The 16941-nt window shown below is 43.7% G+C and overlaps 1 protein-coding gene across 1 annotated transcript in view; it reads right to left on the bottom strand.

Moving 5' to 3' along the window:
* Nucleotides 1–16941, bottom strand: part of LOC147884211 (uncharacterized) — an 81942-nt gene that overhangs the window by 50759 nt on the left and 14242 nt on the right. The window contains exon 3 of the mRNA XM_087399155.1: nt 16103–16162. Coding sequence (XP_087255281.1) covers nt 16103–16162 — 60 coding nt within the window. The remainder of the gene's footprint in view (nt 1–16102; nt 16163–16941) is intronic.

The raw sequence follows: 16941 nt of genomic DNA, 5'->3' as shown, positions 1-16941 counted from the left end.
TGCGGCTGAAAACAGCTCCCTCCTTCAATCTATCCAGAATATCATCTATCCTAGGTATAGGGAAGCAATTCTTAATGTGATCTTATTCAAGGCACGTTAATCAATACACAAATGCCAAGAGCCATCCTTCTTTTAAACCCATAGAACTGGAGAGCAATAAGGCGATGAACTCGGCTGAATCAACCCCTTCTCCAAAAGTTCATTTATATGACTCATGATCTCCTCCTACTGCGCCGCACTAACTCTGTAAGGTGGTTTATTGGGTGGACTACTGCCAGGTATGATATCAACCCCATGGTCCTCCGGCCTTTTTGGTGGAAGCTCACTAGGCAACTCATTAGAAAAGCAATCTGAAAATTCAGTTTAAAAAACAGCCCTTTGCTTTTCCAAACGGGAAACAATATGCCCTTCATTTATAGGGGTTATCTCTCAAGCCAAAACGATGTACACAGAAATATGGCTTTTCATTACAGAATTAATGACGGAAGCCATTACAACTCGGACAGACTCTCCTTTTAATTTTGCATCAATTACATGAGTCTTCCCCTTATGTGAAACTGTAATTTTTCTCTTCTTGGCTTCTATCACCGCATCCCAGCGATGCATCCATGGCATACCCAACAAAATGTCACAACCTGCAAGGGGCATAATATAAAAGTCTTCGTTGTCCACGAAAGACTGAATATGCAAGCGCAGCTTCCCTATAATAGGTGTGACAGAAGTGGTGAACTCCAGGTTAGCCATACCGGCCTCACAGCTTGGTCCCATCTCCTCGGCTAGAATGCCCAATCTGGCTGCCATCTTTGGAGAAATAAAGTTGGCCTTTGCATCTGGATCAAAGATCCTGAACCTAACCCCAAGCTCTGCATAACTCTCCCTCGCACACATTGGCTAGTATCTGGACAGACATTGTACACACTCTGATGGCCGTATGGACGGGTATGCAGGGGGACTCCCGTGCAGCCTCAGCTAGGAGGGCTTCTTTCTTCAGGGAATGGAAGGATTCTCCTTTCTTCTCTGAATCTACTACAGGGTTGAGATGGCACTTTCAGCCTCAGCCTTGGTTTCTTTCCACCTCACTCTGAGGGGTTTTTTATTATCCTCATGATTTCATGATGTATTCCGCTTTGAGCTTGCTCTCGCGGGTTTTTGTTCTTACTTAATAGAAGTCTTTTTCATGAAAAAAAAAAAACAGGGCGCTCTACTCTTTTTGGAGTTCTGTGCATAGCCCGGTGATCTAAGTGCATAACCCGGTGTAAACCCGTCCACTGCAAGCTCATGAGGCACTGACGTGCACCCCATTCTCTTGGCAAGCTGAGGGGATATAGCGCCTGCTGAACTCCCCATGTCAAATAAAACAACAAATCGTTGCCCTTTAGCTATGCCATAGGCTCTAATGAGGGCATTCTTTTGCTCATCGAGCATGCCCTCCTTCTTACCTTCAAAGACCACCGAGGGTACGGCGTTCAAAGCAGGTAGAACTCCATTTATAGCTGAGGTAGGCGGGGCTAGGCGAGCCAAAGCAGTGGCAAGGGTAGAAGCCGGCACTTTAGTAGCATTTTCGGCCAACCGTTTGAGGCAATCTTTCTTTACATGCCCTACAATATGGTGGCAATGAAAACATCAATGCTCCACGTAATACAGCTTCTGTTTGTCGAGCTGTAAGTAACCTCCCATGATGCCCACTTTAGCTTTTTCATCCGGAGTCATCTTGGGCTTAAACTTTTTCTTTAAGCTAACAACTTGTTGTCTTTCTTTTGGAAGCTGTTGTTCTTTTGCTGAGGGCCTTTACCCACTGGGGTTGAAGACTGCCACGGGGCTTTGGCTCCTGGTTGGACTTGCTTAGGCTTTTCCTCATTTAGCATCATTTCCAATTTTTGAGCGAGGGTAAGCGCACACTCGTAGGTGAGCGAGTCAAAGTTCAAGACATGGAAGCGAACATTGGAATCCAACCCCTTGAGGGCCAGCTTTAGCTTATTGGTCTCAGACACACCTAATTGTTGGGCCAGGTAATAACCTTATTGCTGTAGGTTAGCACTGATAGACCATTCTTGGCTAGTCGAGAAAACTCATCTTTCAGATTCAGCAGTGGAACTGAGACTGTAGAAACCGAGCGTTGAGGTCGGGACACAAACGTAGCCCATTTGAGACGAGATATTCAGTTTATTGGTTTCCTACGCCTACAAGTTTATGCATAGTCCTAGTACTAAGCATTGGCAAGTAGTTTGGCGTATTTTCTGTTGTACACAAAATCTTGTATTGATTAATCCAAGAGGGGACAGCTTGTGACTATATGCATTTAGTGATTCAGACTGGGCACGTGACTATGACATTGGATAGTCCACTAGTGGGAATTGTTTTTCCTTGGCAAGCCATGCATGTCTTGGTTAAGTAAGAGATAACCCACTATTTCCAACTCTGACTGTGAGGCTAAGTACAAGGCAGCCTTCAATGTCAAGGTACATTGTGTATGGCTGAGGAGGTTACTCGGAGATGTTCATGAGTGGTTAGCGTATACCCACTACAATTCTCACTTACAATAATGTGCTATGGTCGTGGCAAGGAATCCAATTTTTCATAATAACAAACACATTGAGATTCATTATCATTATGTCAAAGGGAGGAGTCATGCAAGGGAGATCACACTGACCTTCTACTGTACACAGGACAATGTTGCTAATCTATTCACCAAGGCACTACCCTAAGGAAACTCAGAAGCTTTCGGCATAAATTAAGGCTTATTTCCTATTTAGTGATTGATCCATTTCTATATGTACATGTTTACACTATTACTACATGTGGGATTTGTTAGACTCTGCGTAGAGTGGTGTGAACACACCCTTGGGGCACTTTTGTTAGGTGTATGAACCGTATTTAACGTGTGCTATGGTCACAAAAGACTAGCTCAGGAAGCCTAGGGAGGATTAGGGCTAGGCAGGCGATTCTCGGATTGAATTGCAAGGGCAATGATGAATTATTGCTTCTCGCTAATTTAGGCATACTGAGCTCAAGCCTATATAAGCAGCCTAGGGGTTCAGCTACCAAGGAGCAAGTGGGAATAGTCACATTCCTCCTTGTTGGTCTGAGCCTGAACCATGTACAGACGCGTACCTGCTATCTGCATAGCTGTCACCACAATGTAAATATCCTAAGTCAAAGTACAGTTGACCATTTATTTGATCTTAATTAAAGAATGTTATATGTGTTAATTACGGTCAAAGAGTCATTTTAATGGTCAAAGGATTGACTACGGTCAAAGATACTTGACTCCAGTCAAGTAAACCTGACTACGGTCAGAGAATGTTGACTTTGGTCAACAAGACTTGGCCTGCGCCAAGAGGGTTAACCCCGGTTAACCAAGACGTGCCAACCTCGGTTGGAGAGACTTGGCTATAATTAAAGCGCCTTGACCTTTGGTCGAAGCTCTTTAATTATAATCAAGAGTGTTGACCTCGGTCAACCAGAGAAAATATATATATATATATTTATTTATATATATATTTTTGTTTAGATGTGCACATGTGTTCAGTGGGGACGCCCACCGTGACTAGGATTAGTCCACAGTGTGTTATTTGCATGCAAAGCGCTAACAATTAATGGGTACCATGGTGGTGCGCTTTAATTAATTGTTGCAGGTACTAGAAGAATTATTTTTCCTAAGCGAAATGGGAGCCTGACAAGCACCTAGGAAGCGGTTCGTGTGACCGAGAGCCTTGAAGACTCCAGAATGGCCCTAAGTGGCTTGTAATAAGAGTTAGTCTAGATTGTAGACAAGTGGCATGTTGCCAATTTGAATGGGGTTTGAAGCCCTTGTAAAGAAGGATTTTCTTTTCACGTAGGGGAAGAGAGACTTACGAGACAGCTTCCTGCTGAACTTTTGTAACAGTTTTTCTGAAAGTAATAAAGACCTTCGGGGGGGTCCAGCCCGACAATTTGTCCTGGGCCCTAGTGTTTGTCCAGAGAGAGAGAGAGAGAGAAGGGAGAGCTGTGGACAGTTTTAATTCAGTCGTTGACGTGAATCCATAGCTGTTTATTTCCCACGATCAGTTCCGGTTGTATTGGTATCAGAGCCTGGGATTCGCCATCTTTTCAGGTGGTGACGATCCAAGAAAGGCTGAAGGGTGTTTGGTTGGGTAATCAGAAGATTATCGGACCTTTGAATGTTCTATTTTGCCTGTTGCAAATTCCGTCCAAACAGTGGACAACGAGATTCTGGCTCTCAAGTTTTAGTTTGCAAATGATTGCTGACCACCTACCCTTGGATGCACCGACGAAGGCTATATGCAGGACGGTGACCAGGCAAAGTATGAAGGTTCATACGGTCCTTCAGTTGGTAAGCTAAACGAGGAGTCGGGGGCGTGGGCTTCAGTCATTCCTTGGAGAGATATTTTGTCCAAATAATTGCGTGACGCCTCGGGTGGGACAGCGATACCTTCACGCATCGGTTAGCTGGTTCGCCCGCTGACGGACGATCATCGCCTCTCCAGAGACACAAAAACCGCGACGCCCGACGACGATCAGCCCACGACCAAGGTTTGGACGTGGCGCGGGACACGTGGCAGAGGTCTTGCAAGGTGCTGATGTGGCACGTGTGTAATCTGACACGTGGCAGGTGACGTGGCAGACGTGTGCATTTCTGACGTGGCGCAGCACAGGTGGCAGACAGCTCAGATGCTGACATGGCACTGACACGTGGCAGCCAGCCTGGCAGACCAGTGGTTAAGTTAATCTTGGTAAAGTTAAACTCTGGTTGGTTGACCCGTGGTTAGTGAAACCCTGGTTAAGTCAACCGCAGTCAGTTAACTCTGGTTAGTTGAACCAGTATCCAGTTAGTTCAACTTTGGTTCAGTTAAGCTGGCCTAACCAGACCAGTTTGGTTGGTGTAACCAGTCTAATTAGTCTAGTTGCAGACTAACCAGACCAGAACCAGACAGTCGGTTAGAGTAACCAGTAGTTACTCATCTGGTTACTGTTTCACCAAAAAAAAAAAAAAAAAAGAGAGACAGTTGCAGAGACAGTTTTGGCTATCAATTTTCTCTTGCCTGTCAGGCTTTTACTGTCAGAAAAGTAGCAGAAAACCAGAGAAAAGCAGAGAAAACAGAGATTTGCAGAAAAAGGAGTATGCATGCCTTTGAGCAGTAAAAAGAGGGAAAAAAAACAGATGCCTTTTGAAGCCATCTGCAGCAGCCAGAAAAGGGCAACATAGTTGATGATGCTTTGGCAACTGTGTGGGTACATGCCTTGAACTGACAGCCAGTACTGGCATAGATTGTGAATGCAAAACACCTCTTGTTGAGGTACCTTTTCTGTTGGAAAAGCAAAGGTAGTGTGCATTAATTACTTGCACAGTGTGAGAAAATCTGCAGATCTCAGAATATGGATCAATCACCTATCCAGTGGGATTCTCAAGATAGGGATGTGCATCCAAGACAGAGGAATGTGCCACAAACTCAACAAGAATTTGAACAAATGGTACGCACTCGTATACAAGAGCTGGAAAATCTTAAAAGGGATCCCAGGGCTCAGCATTTGTTTCCAGCAGAGACTATGCCTAATCCAGTATATGACGTGCCAATGCCAGAGGCACACTTCCGTGTACAGTCTGAGAGAGAGAGATCTCATAGATCTCATAGGAGACGGTCCCATAGAAAAAAGAGATCGAGGCGTCATCACCGATCTCCTAGTCCATCACCGTCTACCTCGAGTTCGACTTCTGTGTCTTCTTCTTCCTTATCAGATAAACCATCCAGGAAAAGAAGGAAACACGAGAAGTCTGGGAAGAGAAAGTCTTCCAAAGCGACCAGGGAATTTAAAGAGGGAGGAAAATCTGTCAAATTTATGACCTACAATGGACAGTATGGTCATACAGACAAAGCATTGCAGTTTATCAGACAGTTTGATGCTGCATTTGGTACAGAGAAATTTTCAGAATCCTCCAAATTAAGAATGGTCAGCTTACACTTAACAGCAACGGCTAGTGCATGGTGGAGTGCACTGACCACAGATGGGTCAGCCCCAAGAAAGTGGAAGGGCTTCAAGAAAGCCTTCTACCAGCAGTTCATGCCTAAACAGTTCAGAGACCATGTTCTTCAAGACTGGGACAGCTTGCACATGGATGCAGGAGATACAGTGGATGGGTACAACCAAAAGTTCTGGGATGCTTATTTGCAGGTTGCACCGTTCAAAAAGATCTCCAAAGGTACCCAGATGAGGAAGTACAGAGCAGGTCTCACTCCAAGAATTCAGGCAGTAGTGAATGCTTTGGGGGCAAAGAATATTCAAGATCTTATGCATTCAGCCTCAGTAGCGAGTCTTGTACCGCTACAAGATCCATCTACAGTGTCATCCTTGCATGCAGGACGTGCTGATAAAAAGAAATCTGATTTCATAAAATCAGAAAAGAAAGAGTCCCCTAAGGCTGAAAAGAAAGGGTTTCAGCCTCAGAAGCCGAGGGGTACTCAGTTCTCAAAGACCTATAAAGGCAAATCTACTTTTACCCCTGAACAGATAGCGGAATTCCGTAGAGATGGGAAATGCTTCAGGTGCGGTAAAGAGGGGCATGTGGCTGCCCAGTGCCCAGAAAAGCCTTCATCATCGAAGGGAAAAGAGGCAGAGAAGCCACGAGGACCGCAAAAGCCAATGGCGGGGGGTATTCCTGATATACTGGGTCATGCTTTGAACCCAGAAGAACGAGAATTGCTGCTATCATGGGGCAAAGTTAGAGACCAGCAAGCGCTAATTTTATTTGATCCAGGGGCTACTGATAATTTCATATCAGAGGATCTAGCCCTGAGGCTGGGAATAAAGACGGAAGAGTTAGGCAGGGCTTTGGATGCCGATCAAATGTTTTGTGGGAACCCTGTGCCAGTTACTCCCTTGATAGGGAAACTCCGTCTACATGTTCAAAGTTATGTGGATCAGGAAGACTTCTTTATTTCTCCACTGAAACATTATGATGTAGTTTTGGGGATGCCTTGGTTTCACCGCAAGGCAGTGAAGTTGACTCTTCCTGAAAGAGTGCTGGAATTTGTACATAGGGGGAAAAATCAGCGTGTAATTGCCAGGAATAAAGGGGACACTATCCCCATTGTATCTGATGTTTCATGCAGTAAAGCAATAAAGTCTGCAATTTCTGTGTACATGGTTTTTGTAAAAGAAAAAGAGACTGATATGCATGCTGAAATGAATGATGCAGACAAAGATAAGTTTCAGTTTTTTGTAAACTTTAAAGATTTCTTTTCTGATGTTTTGCTAGGGGAGTTACCCCCAGAGAGACCAGAAGATCATCAGATAGAGTTAATGCCTGGTAGTGAGCCACCAAACAGACCCCCTTATAGAGTCAGTGCGACTCAGAGAGAGGAGATTATGGCTCAAGTACAGGACTTGCTGTCCAAAGGCTTGATTCAGCCCAGCTCGTCTCCTTTTTGTTCTCCTGTACTGTTAGTACAGAAGAAAGATGGTTCATTCCGTATGTGTGTTGATTATCGCGCACTGAACAAAATGACCATCAAGAATAGATTCCCTATTCCGCGTATTGATGATGTCCTGGATCAGTTAAATGGAGCTTCAGTTTTCAGCAGGATAGACTTAAAGAGTGGCTACCACCAAGTGAGGATACAGCCTCAGGATGTGCACAAGACAGCATTCCGCACAACATTTGGGTTGTATGAATACTTAGTGATGCCTTTTGGGTTGACAAATGCTCCAGCCACATTCAATAGAATGATGGATCGCATCTTCCGGAAGTACAGGCATTTTACTGGTACTTTCTTTGATGATATCTTAGTTTTTTCTAAGACAGAGGAAGAGCACAGAGAACATCTTGCTATAGTGTTTCATGAGCTGAGAAATCATCAGCTCTATGCAAACAGCAAGAAAAGTGAATTCTTCTTGGAAGAAATCCACTATCTGGGGCATATAATATCCAAGAATGGGATACAAATGGATCCAGCGAAGATCCGTGCCATCCAGGAATGGCCAGAGCTGAAAACTGTGCATGAAGTTCGAAGCTTTTTAGGCTTGTGTTCTTACTACAGAAGATTTATCAGACATTTTGCTGATATCGCAGCTCCATTACATGACCTCACTAAGAAAAACGCAGCCTTCACCTGGGGATTATCACAGAAGAAAGCATTCAATACACTCAAGGAAAAGTTGACTACAGAGCCTATTCTGGTAGTTCCGGATCTGTATCAGTCTTTTGATGTGGATTGCGATGCTTGTGGAGAATGTGTTGGGGCTGCATTGCATCAGAATGGTCATGTAGTAGCCTATGAAAGCAGACGACTTCGGGATGCGGAAAGATATTTAGGAATCTATGAGAAAGAGTTATTGGCTGTAATTCATGCTATCCATACATGGAAACACTATCTTTTGGGTGCAGATTTTACTGTCAAAACAGATCACCAAAGTCTGAAATACTTTTTGACTCAGACCAAGCTTTCAGAAAAGCATATGAAATGGGCAAACATGCTGTCAATGTATCATTTTCAGATTGTCCATACTCCAGGAATTCGGAACAGAGTGGCAGATGCCTTGTCCCGAAGACCCCAGGTCAATAATGTAACTATTGCTTATCATCAGGACCTGGAAGGCATGAGGGAACAATATGTTCATGATTCTGATTTTGGTGAAATTTTACAGCAGATGCAAGAAGGGCAACCCACCAGTCACTACTCCCTGAAAGATGGGTATTTAATGAAAGATGATTGCCTATGCATCACCCAGGAGATGAGGAAAAAGATTTTGGGGGAATGCCATGCACCTCCCTATGCTGGACATAGAGGAATTACAGCAACAACTCTAGCACTAGAGAGGTATTTCTTTTGGCCAGGAATGCGCAAAGATATACATCAGTTTGTTACTGAATGCCTTACGTGTTAGAAAATGAAATATGATAGACACAAGGCACCTGGCCTACTTATGCCTCTTCCCGTGCCTCAGGCACCATGGGAAAATATTACAATGGACTTTATTTTTGATTTGCCGAGATCAAAGTCAGGGAATGATGGGATTTGGACTATCATTGATAGATTCAGCAAGCAAGCTCATTTCCTTCCGGTTCGCAAAACCATAAAGGCAGATCATATGGCTAAGCTATTCATGGCACAGATCTTTAAACATCATGGTATGCCTAAGTCCATTGTTAGTGATCGAGACCCCAGAATGACCAGTCTATTCTGGAGAGCTTTATTTGATAACATGGGGACGAATCTGAATTTTTCTTCTTCTTTCCATCCCCAGACAGATGGTCAAAGTGAAGTAGCAAATTCTACCATTTTGGATATGCTGAAATGCTACGTGGGTGACCAGAGTTCAGACTGGGAAAAGTACCTACCCTTAGTAGAGTTTGCTTACAATAATACAGTACATAGCTCTACAGGGAAAGCCCCTTTTGAAGTCATATATGGGAAGGTGATTTTGCCACCTATATTGAGGACTAAAGATGAAATATTTGCAGCTGATCAGTTTGTGAGAGACCTCCAGACAGCTTACAGCCAAGTCCGGACAGCAATTGAAAGGTCTCAAGAGAAACATAAAAGGGCTGCAGATAAACATAGGAGACAGTTGGACCTCAAGGAAGGGGACTGGGTACTTTTAAAGTTTGAAAAAGCTAGGCTCCGCAAGTTTAAAGGCAAACAGAAAGTGTATGCAAAGTTATCTCCCACATACTATGGCCCTTTCAGGGTTACAGAGAGAATAAATGAAGTTGCATACAGATTAGCATTGCCAGAGCATTGGAGGATTCACAATGCATTCCATGTGAGTCTTCTAAAGAAATTTCAAGGACCAGAGCCTACAGAACCAGTATCAGAGGATCCACCAGAAGTGGATGAGCTGGAGGAAGTCCTTCAGCCAGAGCAAATTGTGTACCATACTGTACGTAAAGGCCCTCAGGGTAAGGAATTTTACAGGTATCTTGTAAAATTCAAGAATTATACGGCATTAGATGCCAAGTGGATGGACGAAAACATGTTATCCGATCATCCACAGCTTTTGGATGTTTACAAGGAAGCTTTTCAGTTGAGGTCAACTGAATAGAAGCCGAGGGGATGTCACCACAATGTAAATATCCTAAGTCAAAGTACAGTTGACCATTTATTTGATCTTAATTAAAGAATGTTATATGTGTTAATTACGGTTAAAGAGTCATTTTAATGGTCAAAGGATTGACTACGGTCAAAGATACTTGACTCCAGTCAAGTAAACCTGACTACGGTCAGAGAATGTTGACTTTGGTCAACAAGACTTGGCCTGCGCCAAGAGGGTTAACCCCGGTTAACCAAGACGTGCCAACCTCGGTTGGAGAGACTTGGCTATAATTAAAGCGCCTTGACCTTTGGTCGAAGCTCTTTAATTATAATCAAGAGTGTTGACCTCGGTCAACCAGAGAAAATATATATATATTTATTTATTTATATATATATATTTGTTTAGATGTGCACATGTGTTCAGTGGGGACGCCCACCGTGACTAGGATTAGTCCACAGTGTGTTATTTGCATGCAAAGCGCTAACAATTAATGGGTACCATGGTGGTGCGCTTTAATTAATTGTTGCAGGTACTAGAAGAATTATTTTTCCTAAGCGAAATGGGAGCCTGACAAGCACCTAGGAAGCGGTTCGTGTGACCGAGAGCCTTGAAGACTCCAGAATGGCCCTAAGTGGCTTGTAATAAGAGTTAGTCTAGATTGTAGACAAGTGGCATGTTGCCAATTTGAATGGGGTTTGAAGCCCTTGTAAAGAAGGATTTTCTTTTCACGTAGGGGAAGAGAGACTTACGAGACAGCTTCCTGCTGAACTTTTGTAACAGTTTTTCTGAAAGTAATAAAGACCTTCGGGGGGGTCCAGCCCGACAATTTGTCCTGGGCCCTAGTGTTTGTCCAGAGAGAGAGAGAGAGAGAAGGGAGAGCTGTGGACAGTTTTAATTCAGTCGTTGACGTGAATCCATAGCTGTTTATTTCCCACGATCAGTTCCGGTTGTAATAGCCCAAGATCCAACAGCAGTTTCAAGGCCCTTGGGTGCCACATGGTGGTATGGGACGCCAAGCTGCTAGTTGGATGAGGCCAACAACTGAATTCGCGAGTCCCTCACTCACAGACGTCATAGTTAGGTAGTGAGCAAGCCTGTCCTTTCCTAGGTGTTTCTATGATTGTTTCTATGTGTATGCTTGTAGATCCAGATTTTCAACAGCTTCAGGGCGTTGTCAATTGGTACCAGAGCCAAAACCTGAAATACGAATTTCTATGGGCGAAGTTGTTGGTTAGGGTTTCTCCATGTATGTATAAATTCGTCAATTTGCAGATCTCCTACAAGCGCACGTAATTTGGGGGGAAATTCGTTTTTGATGAAGGAAGGTAGATTTAGTGCCAGATTACTCGGATTGTGAGGAGAAGATGAGCAAGAGTGTGAAGTCTGGCAAGAATTGTAGCTTGCATAGTAGGCCCAAAACGTTTCATAAGCCCTTCTTTGGTGGAAAAAACAACGGCCGCAACCCACAAACTGGGCGGAATTTAAATAACTCTTCAGACGAGAATTCCTGTAGGAGGAAGACAATGATATTGAGGGCAAGATTAAGGCTCTTGATCTAGCCAAATAAAATCTTACTTTTGAAAATTATCTTCAAATTCCTGAGCCTTGCAAACGCATGCAACAAAGCTTTGTTGGGATCCTTTATAGATGGATTACCTGATTCTCATAAGCTTCACGTTACGAATAATAATAGTATCACTTTGCACGAGGCCATAACTTTTGCGCGCATATATGATGACACTATGACCTCGGCAAAAAGACTTATGATACAGGTGGGAAGAACAAAAGAAAGTTCTTCCAGCAATGTTATGGCACCTAGGAGGGACAGTCCCAAGACAGCCCTTCCATAAGAAGCAAAATTTGTCGAAGAGAAATAAAGCCCGCTTCCTACGGATGTTATGTCTGAAGAAGAAGGGCAGTTGTTTCATATGCGAGAAATGTGGACACACACAGTCATATTCTCCAAAGAGGAAGGATTCCACGCAAGGACAAGGAACAATGCTGAAACTGAGACAAGGTACAAAATCAAAAGCCACCAACCAGACACTTACAGCAAGTATTTCTGTAATGTTACGAGGTGCAGCTTCCTACAGGGAAACAGTTTTGGGATCGCAAGGTCGATGAGCTTCCAATCAAGATTCAAGACTACAAGGATGTTATGATGTGCTATGTCATGCACTTGATCATGTAGACTTGTTACTAGGGATAGAGTGATTTAAAACCCACAATGTCCAGATTTGTTAGCAAGCTCATACGCTTTCTTTTTTAAATAAGGGCACCCAAGTATGTATAGAGCGTAATGATGTTAATCATCTCAAGGACCTATTGTAACAGCAATGCAACAACGAAATATAATGAAAACACCATTGGTGGGACTCTGGATCTATCTCTTTTGTATTGTGTCCATAGCTTTAGACGGAAATATGAGCTCCTGGGCTATTCTATCAGTCTACCGTTGTGCGTACCCTCTGCTGGTCGATTTCTAACAATTGAGGTGACCGATACAGTTCTCTAATGTCTTGCTGTAAACTAAGATGTCACTCAAGAACACAATCACAAACTTATCCAAATATTCACGGAACAATGCCGAATATCTCTTAAGACTTGAGCCCGCATGCTCCACCTCGAGCATCTGTAGACTTTCTGTCCAGATCCCTTCTACCTTGCTGTCTTTGCACCAGCCTAGGTGGGCAGCACTCTTAGCTAAGTCTGCAGCTCCTGTGTGCTCCCTTTACCTCCAGTGATAACGCCAAAGGCAAGCTCCCTGCTGCTCCCTTCTGCTGGAACTTGTGCTGCTCCAAGTGAATGATTTATGAGGGCTTGGATGCCCTCCTTTTATAGGCCCAGGGCCCCATCACAAAAACCAACCAGTCAGCTTCATACTGACCGACCAGTCTGCTGCTGGTCCAGGCCTTTAACAACTCTCAAACAAGGTTTTCTCGCTAATTCAGGTATCCTGGGCTCAAGCCTATATAAGGAGCCCAAGGATTCAATTGTCAGGGGGCAAGTGGGAACAAGTCCAGTTCCTCCTTGTTAGTCTGACCCTGGATCATGTACAGATTCATACCTGCTATCTAGTGTAGCCCAAGATGCAACAGCAGTTTCAAGGCTCCTAGGTGCCACCTGGTGGTATGGGATGCCAGGCTGGTTTGTAACTAGTTGCCAGCAGCTCAGCTCATGGCTTGGAGGGAACGTCCCAGATTCACAAGTCCTTCACTCACAGACCTGCCCTTTCCTAGGTGTTTCTATGATTGTTTCTTTGTGTATGTTTGCAGGTCCGGATTTTCAAGAGCTCCGAGGCCTTGTCAACTTTTCCCTCCTATTTAGGAAACTTTTTTCCCTAGGGTTTTTAGTGGATCTAGCTTCCTTTGTAGAGGATATATTCCTCGTTTTGGTCATTCTTTGTAACACAACTCTTGCATTCTCAATATATCTCCACATTTTGGTGTTCTCCTCTTACCCCCATTCCCAAGAATTCCATCTATCAGATTCTACAACCAGCAGATCAGCCTTTGAGCTCCATTGCAGCCGTTATGGGCTGCATGGTGGCCAAATTGGCAGCCATCCCATGGGCTGCAGATGACTATGCCAGGACCATAGACAGCATTAATGGGAGTAGGAAAACAGTGCCCTCTCCATCTTAACCATATCAATGTCTTCCCTGCCGATAGTTCTTCATCTTGTACTAGAGGTGCAAATGGATTTGGAGCTAAAGAGGTTAAAGGGGGATCCTGACGTGGTGAGCGAGAGCATCTGTGATCCCACACTTGAATCCAGGTATAAACCTAGTGGATGGGAGGCTTTGAACAGGAGGAGGACGAGTAGTTGGATGTCTGATACAACTCCTGGATCATCTAGCCTCCTATGGAAATCCCATGCAAAGTAGTCGAACTGCCTAAAATGTGGCATTGGTTGTGGTACCCTATTTTGGGTTCAGGTAGTCACCTCCCCATCTGTGAGCCCCCAAATGAGAGCATGAGGGAGGTGCACCAGCATAGGTTAGGTGCCATGTGGGGCAATGAGTGAGCCTGCCACATGGCAGCTCTAACAAGAAATACAAGGCTGCCCCATGGGCAGCACACGGGCTGCCATGTGGGCAGCATTTGGAAGAGAACCTGGCTGGCATTGGAGCTGGCTGGAGAAGTACTTGACAGAGACAAAACAGCACGGAGAGATTACAACCGTAACTGGAGCAGTATGCAGTTCATTGGTATGGATCCAGTGTTCAGATCAGTACAGAATGCAGGCACAAAGGTCCAGGCTGCCACACAGCAGTTAGTCGCCATGTCTGGGAGTCTCTTGCAGGTCATGAAGATGGCTAAAGGAACAGGCAGAAGTGGATGGCACAACTGTACAGGCATTAGAGGATACTGTAGCAAGAGTAGATCCACTAAAACAGGAGCAGCAAGCTGTCACAGTGACATGTGGCAGGAAGGCGGAGGAAAGGAGCAGATCTGAGGCCTATTTATAGACTGTTGGCAGTTCGGTTGGTAGGTGAACTTCTATAGACTGGGTTGGCCCAGTCTGCAGGAGAACCGACCAGACTAGGCCTCCTCCAGTCCTATAAAAGGAGCTTTTCAGGGCTCATTATATCCATTAAGTTAGCCCAGACTTTGAGCAGATCAGCCTGCCTCAGGGAGCCAACCAGTACCATCTAATGCAGCAAGAGAGGAGGCTGCCTTAGTTTGTGCAGATAGTTGTGGACCGAATCATATACAAAAGATGTGTTCAGAGTGCCACCCTCTATCAGCGAAGTGCTAACTAGATGTGGGCCCTTGTACACTCAAAACTTCTTCTCCTACCTCCTTGTGGCACCTCCAAAACACTTGGCCTGTGTTCCTAGAGCTTATGTAGGCCTCGTATGTGTGCCCCGCAATCACGCCTCCTTGCTGCTGCTTCTGGACAGCCTATTGTAAGACATTGCTTGCTATGAATGCTTGTGTCCTTGCTGCTCTGAAGACAGCCACTGGTAAGGCACAAGTTCCTCCCTGATCCCGTCTTCCTTTGCTGCTGTGAAGACAGCCCTTGATGAAGACACTCATTGCTCTATCTTTGCTACTTGATTAGATGTATAATCCTGGTTGTAGCCCAGGGCTAGTATGGCCTTGGATAGACTAGGCTTCAATTTTGAAGTTAAGAGGTTGCTAGATCACTTTGGTGCCGCATCACCTTGTCTGGTACCAGGATAGCTTAGTGGCTTTCTTAGTCCACATCACTGTGATTCCTGAGCTCACTCTCTGTGTTTGAGCTTCCACTGTGTACAGGAAACGTTGGCCTAAGCAAGCGACCTCTCCACTCTCCTTTCTAACACCCTATGGCATCTATCCTCTGCATAACCAGCTATGGTAAGTGCTCTCTCTACCATCAAAGTGGCACAATTTTCATAGTTTAGAGAGTTCCTTGACAGTGCTTGCAGTTACACACATTACTTACACATAAAGAAATGGTGTATGAAACTCAACTTTCAAGGTAATTACATTGTTGGATGCCTAAAAGAAAGAACCTTAATACACATATTACCAATGGAAAAGCTGAAGAAATAGTTGTGGACATACAACCACCATCTTAACCTCATCATAGAAATTTTCCAAGAAAAAAACCAACACAGGTACAAAACTTAACAATAGGAGAAAACTGCCCTTATTGCTACTAAAAGTTGCAAATGTACATTAAAGTGATGGAAAGAGCAAACAATATTGCATGTCAAGATACAATCATGCAAGGATGTCCTTTATGCATCGGAAACCGATCTCCTTTCATAACCAGGACTTGGCTATAGCTCCAATAGAATTTATTTTTTTCCAAATTAAAGTAACAAGACTACCACTTGAACTAACTATGCAATGCTCACCTTCTCCCTCCTCTTAACAAAAAAATAAGGAGAAACGCTAAGCACCAGTTTGCAAAGAGGGAAATGAGAATGATTCACCATAGTCATTGTGTATCAAAGGTAATCTATCTAAATTTTGTTTGTACTTATTTCAAAATCTCTTATGTTTTTTTCTCTAGGCAGCGATGTTAAAATGAAGGGAAAAGAAAGAGAGTAATTGAAAAAAGAATGAGTCAATACCTTCCAAATTGCTTTCTTGATCCCTTGCTTGGGTAGAAAAACTGACACATTGTGACCTATCTGAAAAAAAATGCACATCTCAATTTGCAAAATTCGTTTCCAGTGAAAGTACATACAAAGACGTGCTCTCTAAAATAGAAAAACCCAAAGCCACCAACTGCAATAATTGCTGCATAAATTATATGCAAGACTTTTTATTTGCTATCTTAAACCAAATTCAGGCTGACAACTAATCAAATGACAAGGGTAACATTGCTCTGCAAAATGCAATACACAATTGGTCTTTTGTTAATTTACAGCTACATTTTTGTGAAAATTGAGGCTTCATATCATTGTCAATTGCCTACGTCAAAAAAGCATGCACACAAAGGAGGTGAGGACTATGAAAGGACACCTGAAAAGAGAACTACTGAATTCAAATTCATAAGAGTCGTTAGGAAATGTGCACCCTAGAAAGAATTCTCTGATGCAGCACAACAATTGCCACCTTAGACTGCACGAATTCAAAGATTAAAACAACATATTTGGGATAAAGAGGATGCATGTCAAGGGCATCACTTTTCATGTATTCACTTGCCCATGTGCCATTGTTCTTAGGGTAGAATACAAATTATGGTACCTTCATTTATAGGTGGGATAAACAAGTAATCTACCTCCTTTACTCACGGTGTGGTTTAGCCCTGATTTACCATGTAAGATATTCAGAGTGTCAAAGACTGATTAGACTAAGGAGATACGAGCCAACTTCCCTTTGACCGGTCCTGATAAACCTTGACCTTGGTCAACTTGATTTGACTTTTGTTGAACCATGTTGAATTTCTTGAAAGTTGAAGTTTTGG

The sequence above is a fragment of the Dipteris shenzhenensis genome, chromosome 27 (genome assembly GCF_047967505.1).
Source record: "Dipteris shenzhenensis isolate YYH24624 ecotype China chromosome 27, Dip_SZ_1.0, whole genome shotgun sequence".
Taxonomy (NCBI): domain Eukaryota; kingdom Viridiplantae; phylum Streptophyta; class Polypodiopsida; order Gleicheniales; family Dipteridaceae; genus Dipteris; species Dipteris shenzhenensis.
Note: the sequence above shows the minus strand (reverse complement) of the source record. Positions and strands in the feature narration are given on the sequence as shown.